Source organism: Nannobrachium achirus, assembly GCF_963921795.1.
Source record: "Nannobrachium achirus genome assembly, chromosome: 17".
Lineage (NCBI taxonomy): Eukaryota > Metazoa > Chordata > Actinopteri > Myctophiformes > Myctophidae > Nannobrachium > Nannobrachium achirus.
Window position 1 is genome coordinate 35,987,275 of NC_137824.1, and position 12,648 is coordinate 35,999,922.

General features: G+C 42.4%; 1 protein-coding gene across 1 annotated transcript; it reads left to right on the forward strand.

Annotated features, from left to right (window-relative positions):
• Positions 1 to 673: 673 nt before the first annotated feature.
• On the forward strand, positions 674 to 12,339 carry mchr2b (melanin concentrating hormone receptor 2b; the record flags this gene model as incomplete). The annotated part of the gene is made up of 2 exons (XM_080746698.1): positions 674 to 1,077; positions 11,679 to 12,339. The coding sequence occupies 2 exons, from the start codon at positions 674 to 676 to the stop codon at positions 12,337 to 12,339; spliced, it is 1,065 nt and encodes a 354-aa protein (XP_080602824.1).
• Between the last annotated feature and the right edge of the window lie 309 nt (positions 12,340 to 12,648).

Consider the following 12,648-nt stretch of genomic DNA (forward strand, 5'->3'; position numbering starts at 1 on the left):
GCCTACAGCTGATATAGCATACTTAAACAAAGCTAAGGAAATTTCTAAACACCTTAAAATGTTTCAGGTTATGGTAAAGGAATGTAGGCTACTTTTTCCAGTTATCGCTGCTTTATTATTATTACTTTGTATCAGACCGAACTGACTCAATTCGTAATTGATCTCATTAAATGTGTAAAAATGTATAGGACTATTAAACTGCCTCGAAAATCTTTAAACCCACAATTACAGACAGCTTTATTATACTCTGCTTGATTTCGTCATGTTAATGGGAAGTGAAGGGAGGGAACTATATTGGATTATAATAACGTGTTCACTGAGCCGACGCAGCGCACACGCACAGTTGTAGGCTACTACAGTCATTAGTGAAAGGCGCACGGCGGGGGCGCACGGTTACGCGCAGTCCTGTTTTGCATCCCTAGATAAAAGCAGGCATCCCTGTACTTGTGCGTCCTGTCCCGTGTTCTGGCCGTCTCTGTCTCTTCGCAGACCAGTAAAAAGCATTCCACGTGACAGCGGAACTCAAGAAAACAGCCTTGGGGATAGATTCGCCCACTGCTACAGAAGTTTGGAGACAAGACTGGCTGAGTGACAGCGCCCGTCGCCGGGACGCGGTAATTCTTGCCTGTCCGGCATCAATTACGCAGGAGAGAGACTATTGGAAGGTCTGAAGATGAACGATACAGACATATTTTGCAGCGACCAAACACATAATAACTCGACGAACTCGTCATGTTCCAACGCAACCGTTCCGACTTACAGTCAAGTCGATTTGGCCACTTTCATGCACATATTTCCATCCATTTATGCCATTATTTGCGCAGTTGGAGTTGTCGCCAATGGACTGGTCATCTATGCGGTGGCGACTTGCAAGAAGAAAATGGTATCGGATATTTACGTGCTGAATTTGGCGATTGCCGATATGCTTTTCTTGCTCGTGATGCCCTTCAACATCCATCAGCTTGTCAGAGACAGACAGTGGGTTTTTGGTAACTTTATGTGTAAAGCAGTAGTTGTGGTGGATGTGAGCAACCAGTTCACCACGGTGGGGATTGTTACGGTTTTGTGCATTGACAGGTAAGTTCCAAAAAGTAATCTTCCTCAGCATCTGCATTTTATGTCTTTTAATACTTACTTAGCCTACAGGTCGTGATGCGTAGACTAACAGGCCTTAGCAAAACTTTGTAAAGGTTTTCTTCTCAGTTTATGATTTGCCTGTAGCCTACAGTTCATTTGACTTAGTCATGAACACAATTACAATGTATAGAATGGATGGATGAATGAATGGATAGATGGATATATAGATTTATTATCCCTCAGAGCAGTTAAGGTTAAGGTTAACTTACAGAGTTAAAGGTAAAGAGTAAGGAAAAGAAAAAGAAAATGTTTTGGTTGCAGTACTGTGTACACTACAGCAATACAAGGCAACACAAACAAGAATCATCAACAGTACAGACAGGGCAACATAAATGGAGGTAAAAACAAATAAAGTTTCCATTTACAGTCAGTGCTTCAATCAGTGTCTCATAACGCTGTATCTCATCATAAAACAAATAATAATAATTATCAGTGCAATGCCAATAAAAAAAGTGTCCCTTTGGTCAGTGATAGATAGATAGATAGATAGATAGATAGATAGATACCTTTATTATCCCAGTGCAAAAGCGTTAGAAGTGAAAGTGCCCCCACAGGGAAAGACAGCACAAACGAGGTCATTCGAGTCTTTGAAACAACTATTTGTTCCAGGTTATGTTATGGTTGACCTGGCCAAGTGACCATTGTGTGTCTCATTCATGGCCATAAAGGACTTTCCAGTCCTTTGTGAGTAGGGCAGGCTAATAATCAATTAGGGTATCAGCCATGGAGTGTAAAATGCAACTGATGTAAATGTTGTACACTAAATACAATGCACCTCATTGTTCATGAGTGATTATTTTTGTAAACATTTCATTTTTGCCACAGACATACAACATGATTGGACTATTACCAGAAACACTTTAGGACAGACCTGGGCATTGTGCGGCCCGGGGGCCGTATGCAGCCCTTTGATTCACTCTGACCGGCCCTTGTAGGGTTAACGGCAAATTACAAAATAAACACATTTTCTAATTTTACCTAATTAGAAACTGGACTGCTAAGTATTTATTTACTGAAGTCGGAGGTAAATCCGTGTGTTTAGTTTGCGGGGTGCACATCTTGCGGGGAGCACTGCCTTTTGGCCCGGCCCTCCACAATATTTTCTGTTGTTCATGTGGCCCCATGGAAAAATGAATTGCCCACCCCTGCTTTAGGAGATAGCCCTGAATGACTATAACAGGTCTTTTACACTGAGATTGTACAGAAACAGATGGAACCAAACGGTCCCTTATGGGTCCATTTAGTTCCATTTGTACACACTCAGTGTTATGGGGGTCCTTGCAAATAAAACATTTGAGAACCACTGGTACTAGTTGACTCATATGCCATAGTAAATAAGTGTCAGAAGAAAACTTGGAGACTGACATTCAGTAATTGGGTCTTATGATGAAAATAATTTCTATTATAATTATTTCTTAATTATAAAAAACTAAATCTAAAATTTTAAACGGACAAAACCAAGTCTTGCCACTGACACAATGTTGATGACCCCTGTGTTAAACAGGGTATGAGTTTTTAGAAATGTGTTCTAAAACTAATAAAAGGAGACTGTGCCCATATCTCGCTGAATAGAGGTGGAGTTGAGTGCGTCCTACATTAGGCCACATGTACATGCACAATGCACTATAGATAGCATATTGCATTATTTGGCATTGACAGTACTGCGCCAGATAGTTATGAGAAAATGGTAAAGACAAGAGGTACAGTTACAGTATGCCTAATATGCACAAATTATTACATTTGTTCTATTATATGCCTACGTTTACCAATGTTCCAAAATCTAAATTTCTAAATTCTAAAATAAGCCAAGAGAAGGCCAATGGAAAATATTAATTGTGGTATTTGACAAGTAGATTATACTGTTCGCTCAATATGCAGACGGGACGCTTTTCCGACTAGCGTCAGCAGGTTAGTTACTCACAGTTACAGAGGTTAGGTTTAGGGTTAGGGTTAGAGTTAGGGTTAGTTTTAGTGTCTGAATACCGGCCCGTCGGCATATTGTTGCAGACGCAAATACACCAAGCAATGGGTGGAAAGGGAATCCATAGAAGAAGAATTAGTGAGCCCGCCTAGGACTCCGGAGGTCCTGGAGGTCCCAGGTACGATTCCAGTTCAGTCAGCAATGTGTCAAAGTGTCCCTGAGCAAGACACCTAACCCCTAAATGCTACCCCCTCCGCTCCACTGTGGGCAGCACTCAGCTGGGTTAAAGGAGTAGTTCACCCGCAAAAAAATATTCTATCGATTACTCACCCCATGGAGACTGTTTCTGTTGCATTCCTAAGCCAATTATTGGAGGAGACTCTTTGTAGGCAAATTGATTCCGGATGGAGACCCAAAAATGCATTTGGATCTCCATCGGGAATCAATGGGGCGACATTTATTATAATCAAATTATTGGCTCCATGGGGTGAGTAATCAATAGACAAAAAGTCCTTTTGGGGGTGAACTACTCCTTTAAGCTGAAAACTGAAGTGGGATAAGATAGGTAGCTATTATTAGTATTATTATTTTTAGAAAAAGTGGAGACAATTAAACATTTTTTATACCTCTGCCAGCAACAGCTGTGGCATTTTGATTCCTGGTTGTTTGTCCGTCCGTCCGGCTCAACCTTATGACCATGATCTCTCAGGAATGCCTTAGGGGAATGTCAGGACATTTGGCAGAAACGTCCAATTAGATCATGGTCATCGTGACCTCATAAAACCTTAAATATAAACATAAACAACATAAATCATGACATTCTTTCCAAGTCTTAATTCACTACATACTATGAGTCTAGACAGACACAGTAAACTGACTGGCTGGCTGAGGTATACAACCGTCATTTGGTATTTCTAGTTTTGTGTGTGTGTGTGTGTGTGTGTGTGTGTGTGTGTGTGTGTGTGTGTGTGTGTGTGTGTGTGTGTGTGTGTGTGTGTGTGTGCGTGCGTGCGTGCGTGCGTGCGTGCGTGCGTGCGTGCGTGCGTGCGTGCGTGCGTGCGTGCGTGCGTGCGTGCGTGCGTGCGTGCGTGCGTGCGTGCGCGCGTGAGGGGATTTTCGTTTATGGGATCACTGACACCCGTTGTTGTCAGATTACAGTCGACTTGGTCTTGGTTTAAAACATTTATAAAATGTTTTTATGGGTGGATAGACTGAAAGGTGGGGGGGGGGGGGGGCTATAAAGTCTCTAAATATAATCTCTGCAACCCCAAATTCCACGGTGCCAGTGGCCATCATGAGCGGATTGGTGACGTGCAGTGGTGGAAAAAGTACTCACGAGTGCATGCACGCGCACACCCGCGCGCAGCACACATACACACACAATGAACAGCTGATCATTACAACCAAATCTGAAAAGTTTGTAATAGGACATACAGTAAAGTGAACCATGATATAATGATAAGTTGATGCGCATAATCTGCTTTACTTGAATTACCACTGTTTGGGGGAAAACAAATAACCTGCCTGCAGTTGGTGGTTCGGGCCTGTTTCATTTAAAATATTGAAAAATAGATGAATCCAGCACACTGCTGGCTATAACGAGATTTAAGTTTTCAACCTGAATACATTTACGAGCATTGCCCTTATGCAGAGCTCATATGCAGAGATAGAATAATCTATAATGAATGTCAGTGCAATATCTTCCTGAATAAAATACAGGACTCAGCCACATAACATCATCTTACAGCATAATCATAGTTTTGTATCTGGACGAGTTGAGCTTCACTGACATTGCAAATCTTTTACACTCTCCATTGAGAAGGTTGCGTGTCACTCTTGCAGATATCAGACATCGATTCATCATTGGTGGAACAGCAATTATCTAGTACATCTAAACACCCATTCATTTGGCAACTCAATGTTCTATTTGTAATCAAATTGATAATGGATTGATCTGTTCTCTGCTTTCAGTCATGCTGTATCAGGTTGTCCAGAATAAAACTTTGTTCTGAGACAAACAGCTAAGCCACACAGACGCGCGCACGCACGCACACACACACACACACACACACACACACACACACACACACACACACACACACACACACACACACACACACACACACACACACACACACACACACACACACACACACACACACACACACACACACACACACACACACACTCACACACACACACACACACACACACACACACACACACACACACTGATTATTCTGCATATCCAGTTATATTAACTGGAAAATATCTAATTGGTTCCATGGCGACACTTGGTGTAAATACAAAGAGGATGTAGTAATGTTCCCTTCACTTGTTGGCTTAGGCAGCATGATCTGGAACAAGCCATTCTCAAGGGAAAACTCTGATTTGCCTGATTTAGCCTAAATTACCACTGACGATGTTACTGTGTGAACGTGCACTCCATCATTTCTGCGTTTGTGTTTCTGGGTTGTTCATTACAACCCTTACTGACTTCAGTACACAGCCCTGTTGCCATGGTAGTCTTGGGGACAAAGGCTGTCACACTGGCAGGCATTATCACTTTACATAGGCTATATAATGACTGAATACACCAATTATCGTTAGACTGGCATGATCATTTTACGTATAGGCCTACAGTATGTACACAGTGGTGTTGTAATGGTGTTTTTATTCCAGGGGGACGGTCATTTAATGATATCACATGCACGCTCGCTTGCTTGCTTATAATGTATGTTTTATTGCGACTGCAGGTCCCCACTTGAAAGCCACCAGATCCTGTCCGTCACTCAAAATCCCTCATTAATTTGTCACTCAAAATCCCTCATTAATTTGTCACTCTTCTTTGTCACTATTCTGACATCTCAATGACATCATAATATAGCTGCCCTGTTCTGACATCACCTCATCCCAGCTCAGCAGAAGGATAAACATAGCCCCATACACAGAGATCCCTGATGCTATATATGGCCATTCACTGTCCAGCCAGCCATGGATGTCAGTGCAAATGAATTCTATGTCAGACGTCAGTCATCTCCAATCTCCATATTTAAGTGGAGTGACTGTCTGTTGTCTTCTAACCAGGTACTAACCAAAGTCAGTACCTGGTTAGAAGACAACAGACTGTCACTCCACTTAGGCAAAACAGAGGCAATCCTTTTTGGAGCTAATTCAAAGAAATCTCCAGGGCTCCAAGGAAGAAGTTACTTATTTAGGATGTATTCTGAACAACAGTTTATCTGGAGAGAGCATGGCACTGAAAGTTATCCTGAAGGTAAATCAGAGGATAACATTTCTTGCCAGAATATCACCCTTCATAGATAGAAATGCATTAATAATATTAGCAGGGGCATTGGTGCAATGTCACTTTGACTATGCATGCACATCCTGGTACTCACATCCCAATGATCCTTAAGAAAAAGCTTCTACCTCGCAAAACAAATTAGTTAAACTGATCCTCAATCCCAGAACACATCTTTTACCGGCCCATTTTAACAGCCTTAAATGGCTCAAAGTTGAGGAAAGAGTCACCCAAATAAAAATGTGTATGGTGCATAGGATTATAAATAATGCTGCACTTAAATACTTACATGAATATTTTCTCAAGGTCAGCACAGTACACAGGTACTCAACTAGAGGAAGCACTACTAACTGTGTGCCTCACCCATTCGACAGTTGCATGGGCCAAAGTTCATTCCTGTATACTGCAACAGTTGCATGGAATGATCTACCCAAAAGAATCAAGTCTACTACTACCTCCATGGCTAGCTTTAAGTCATCCCTAAAGAGCTGGCTCATTTGCCAGCTCTACTTGAAGCTAAAATTGTATTATTGTTCACCCCACACACACAAACATGCACGCGCGCACGCACGCACGCACACACACACACACACACACACACACACACACACACACACACACACACACACACACACACACACACACACACACACACACACACACACACACACACACACACACACACACACACACGTGTGCGACTGTGCGTGCGCACGCACACGCGCGCACACACACACACACACACACACACACACACACACACACACACACACACACACACACACACACACACACACACACACACACACACACACACACACACACACACACACACACACACACACACCAAGAGGACCATGATGGAAATAAGCTTTTATCTTTCTTGTGTCTATCCTTTTGACGTTTTATTTGTACACTGCTTTGTTCTGTGCATATATATTGTCAATATAATCAATCAATCAATCAATCAATCAATCAATCAATCAATCAATATTTGGGAAAATAGGGCCACATTTTGGTCACATTTTGTCCAACTTACACAACCAATGAGGTCTGTTTTTTCTTTTGTCAAAGTTGATCCCATGTCAAAGCACCAGCTCGCCCAGCAGTCTGCACATGCCCATAAAGGGCGAGGTCGCTTGCCTGGCTCCAGCCTATAGACCCGCCCACTCTCTGAGCGGTCTGCTTCTCTTGGTCTGGTCTTGTGTAATGAACCTAAAGTTTCTTTGGTATCAGGCAGTACCAGGCCAATGAAATCAATAAATGTCGGAGGAGGGGAAGGGTCTAACGAGACAAGCAAATCAGGGACCCGTTTGAACCAGTTTGAGGAAGTGTAGCGGTTTACACTACGGACTCGGCTGCTTACAGCCAGCCAGTGCGGGATCAGAGGAGGAGAGGAAAGTAAAGACTGACTGATCGACCCCATCCAGTATGATTCCTATGTTAATTTGCGCTGTTAACACTCAGCCATTTTTTTAATCTTTTGATATGTTAATAGTCCCCCGTCTGAAACAGCCAATATGAATGGTGTTTCACGCGAGCACTTATTCTTGCACGTACCCACGTTAAGTGCGGGTGTGTAGCTCAAACAAGCATGCACTGGCAGATCTGTGTACTTTTTGATAGTTTGTTTTTGTATTTAATCTTAAGATTACAGTATGTACACAATCACTCTGAACTCTGCTGTGTGGACTCGCACGCAGCCGTCAGTCAAACACAACCCCTCAGAGGCTCCCACCAATCCCCTCCCCTTTGAAATCGCTTACAATTGAGACAATGTCAGACTGCGCTGAGTCAGAAATCAGGCTACGAGGTCGCTTCTACAGGATACAAGATACTTTTATTGCCACACAACCAGGTTGGTGGTATTTAGTTTCAGTACAGAATTTAGTTGCAGCTCTGACAAGTACATAAATACATAAAGAGCAGAGGAGGAAGCACGCACATCTCCAAAATATTTGCAGGTGCTGGACCAAAAATACGCACCATGAAAAGAAGAGGAAGTCCGCACACTGTAACGATGCTCCAGCGACAACTTTATTTACGATTGGATATCGTAAATAAAGTTGTCGCTGGAGCATCGTTACAGTGTGCGGACTTCCTCTTCTTTTCATCATAAATACATAATACAGCAAAACAAGACAGACAGCCACTCTTACTGGTTTCGCTTCTCTTACTCTTACTGGTTTAATTTACTGTTTATTTTGTACTTATTTAGTTATTTTTGTAACTGCAATTTGTGGTAAGTTTGTATGGAGAAACCCACCCACCCACTCTTTTACACTTGAAAAGTAAGGGATTAATGTTGACATTGAAGTTGCAATGCATTACTCTGACAAAGATCCAGCGGGAATGGAACATTAGTAAAAGTGATGTCACTCTAGTCTAGAGAGGAGGGTGAAGGATTGCCTACTGTACTCTATCCCACACACCTGAAATAAGATTTATTCTGGAGGCGCAGGTATGTGATAGGGCATTCACGAATAGCGATTTTTAGTATTCGAATTATTCAACCTCAAAGTATTCGAATAGTCGAATATTCGACAGGACTGGCAAAACTGTCAAATATTAAGTACAAGAGGCGAACATTGTGAAAATAGCAGATCTACATGCTCACAACGCCTCGGAACCGAGTCACATTAAATGTAATACCTACAATTCCAAGTGCTTGTCAAGGTGGGGACCCCAGTTCAAATATGTTTATTTTGGGGGTCACTGCCTAAAAAGTTTTGAGAACCCCTGGTATCTTCTTATGACTTCCTATCTAGCCAAGCTTTATAAACGATATATGTTTTAAAGAGAAAACAATGAAAAAATAAGCGAATATACGACTTTGGTGAACAACGTTGAATAGTGACTTTGATATTCGAATATTCTAATATTTGGTGAATGCCCTAGTATGTGAACATTTGTTGGCCCCGATGCAATGGTGGACATCAGAGAGACTGGCTACAGTAGAACGTTTTTACTCCTGAAGGAAACAGATAAACAGGCTTATCTCGCTCAAGGCTGTGTCACATGTGACATAACTGTACCATTGCTTGTTCTGATCTTGTGTAGATATTGTTGTCAGTCCTACATTTGTTCTACTGTTGTGGAAACACTGAACAAATGTTTCTTTGAAATAAGTCCAAATGTATGTTAAAGGATTAGTTCACCCCCAAAATGACCTTTTTTCTATTGATTACTCATGCCATGGAGAGTTTTGATTTGAGTAAACTTACCCCCATTGATTCCGGATGGGGACCCGTTTCGAAACGGGTCCCCATCCGGAAACGAATGGGGGTAAATTTATTGTTATCACATTTTTGTCTTAGGAATGCGACAAAAAACTAAAAATATTATTGAACTCTGCTCTCCATGGCGTGACTAATCAATAGGGGAAAAAAGCATTTTGGGGGTGAACTACTCCTTTAAGTTTAATGGACGTGATGTGTGCAGACCTGGTAGAATCCCAGGCCGGGGGCTCTCTGCTGGTAGGATTGAAGCAGTCAATGTTACATGACATACAGCTGTAGAACCAGTACAGCAGGCACTGAAAAGGAGGTCCTAATGAAAATGGACTACAAGAACGTTTTTATTTGGGCATTTTATGATCAGTTAGTGTGCCAACATGTCACTCTGTGTGTCTGTCAACACGTCAGTCCGCGTGACACTTGTGTTTACACTATGAAAGTACGTCCTCCTCAAGCTTTATTGTGTTTTATCCTATTGAGTTATATGTACACCTATATCTCTACTGTCGGGCAGAAACCAGCCCCAAAATGTTCATTTTTCAGGAAATGAAAAAACTTGTTTTTCAGGAAATGAAGAAAACCATATTCTTACAAAGCAATACTGCATCATCAAAGATGGTATTGTGAGTTTATATATTGTCAGGTACTTGCATGTGTCATTATATTATCAGCACTTCCAGCAAATCCAGCTCAAGTGGAGTTAGGTTTTGACGAGTAGTTCACCCCCAAAATACGTTTAATAAACAGCTACACTGCATAGTTACTGTTAACAGACTACGGGGGGAAAAAACGCCTTGTTAAAGTGTGTTTATCTTCCGCTCTGCAGGCTCTGTGTGGAATGCAGGGGAGAGGGGGTGGAGTTAGTTGCTTTTGACATTTTGAAGATCCAATAGGACGTTTTGTCAGAATCACTTTTTAATACTTTTCTTTGATTGAATATTATTATTTCTTTTTATAACTGACAGGTGTTCAATAGCGTTGATTTATGAAAAATCACACCTGGTATCAAACAGGACACACGTGCAGATCTCCTTTGTATGTGCCGTTCTGTCTGTGACATCAGCTATGGCGATGTGGGTCTCTGCATACTTTTTTTGACGTTATTCACGCGTGGCATTAGTTTTGTGTATGGACATACATGGTGTTCCGTGCTCATACAGACACTCATACGGACACTTATACATACACACAAAGCCAGGCGTAGCACCGCTCAAAAAAAACAAAACAAAAAAATGCTTGAAAATTGAGTTAGCTCGTTTCTGCCCGACGGTGACGATTTGTTTATGCGTGTGCATTTTGTCAATAACAATCAATCAATCAGTCAGTCAGTCAGTCAGTCAGTCAGTCAAAGGTCTAGAGACTCTAGGTGATTCCCCAAATAAAGAGAAGCGTAATATGTTTGCTGGGAATGGAGGGAAATAATGAAGCTTGGCTCTGTCGTGTCACCGTACATAATTAAATTCTCGCGGCTTGTCAAGAGAGACAATTATCTCTTGAAGAGAACTCTGTGTTCTCTCTCCAAGCTCTTTTTTTACAATTTAGGCATTTATAAGGTGCTCTTATACCCAGAGCGAATCTCTTTTGCACAACGTAATTGCTCTCTAACGCAATGGCTCTCTAACGCAATGTTTTCAACCAGTGATGAAGAGTTGGTAACCAAATGGACCCTTATAGATCTTTAACTCTTGTGAGTGTAAAATGAAACCAAATGGAACCTTACGGGTCAATTTTTGTTTTATTTTACGCTCTCAAGAGTAAAATTATTTTTAAACATCTGCATTACTTAATTTACAAGAAGTCTATGCAATCAGAGAATGTGGAAGAATTATTATTTTGGCCAACGTTTGCCTTTTTTATGTTGCTGTATTGATGTTGGTACATCAGCATGGAAATGTGGAGAAACTCTTACACTCTTAGAAACGATTACAAAATATTGTACGTTTGGAGTCTGAGAGGCTAAATCTCATCAAATGGTGGTCTGTGGCTCAAATGCCGAATAAATAATGGTCCTTGATATGAAAAGGGTCGAAAACCACTGCTTTAACGAGTGTCATCCCTGTGGCTCAACCCCTCCCTCCAGGTACATCGCCATCGTCCACCCCACCTCGGAGAGGCGGACCATCCAGTGGACCATCGTCATCAACATGCTGGTGTGGCTGGGGAGCTTCCTGCTCAGCGTGCCCGTCATGATGTACGCGCAGGTGGTCAGAACCCGCAAGATGGAGATGTGCATGATGTACCTGGACGGGCCCGGGGACATGTACTGGTACACGCTCTACCAGTCCATCCTGGGCTTCATCATCCCGCTCTTCATCATCAGCACCTTCTACTCGCTCACGCTCTACCACGTGTTCCGCTCCATCCGCCGCGTCAAGCGCAAGCAGACCGTCTGGGCCCGGCGGGCCACCAAGACGGTGCTGATGGTCATCGGCCTGTTCCTGCTGTGCTGGTCGCCCTACCACGTGATCCAAGTGATCAACCTGAGCAACAACAAGCCGACCAACGCCTTCGTCTACGTCTACAATGTCAGCATTGTCCTCAGCTACTCGCACAGCTGCATCAACCCGCTCATGCTGCTCTGCTTCGCTCAGAATTACCGCGAGCGCCTCTGCCACAGGAACGCTGGCGGCAGCTGGGCCCTGGGCTCCCAGGCCTCGACCACCAAGAACACCATGGTCAAAACCGACGGCTCTAGCTGCGTGGCCACGCCGGACCCCGGCGTTCGCTCCACCGTCATCTGAATGGGACTGAATGGGTCATTTTGTATACATGAGATGCTGCTGTTTCAAAAGCTTAACCACTTGTAGATAGGATATTTTCACCTTTGTATTATTATTATTATCACTCGCATGCCTGAGTCTAATTTTGAGATTTCGAGGTGGAATGACTTTTCCTTAACATACAATACAAGCCAAGCCAAGTCTTTTTTTTTTTTTTTTTTTTTACCATCTGAGACATTTTGTAAATGTGAAATAAATAATTTTGAGTGTTTCCTGAGCAGACTTGTTCCATTTCTAAATCTCAAAATCAGTCAAAATGACCTGCTCAGT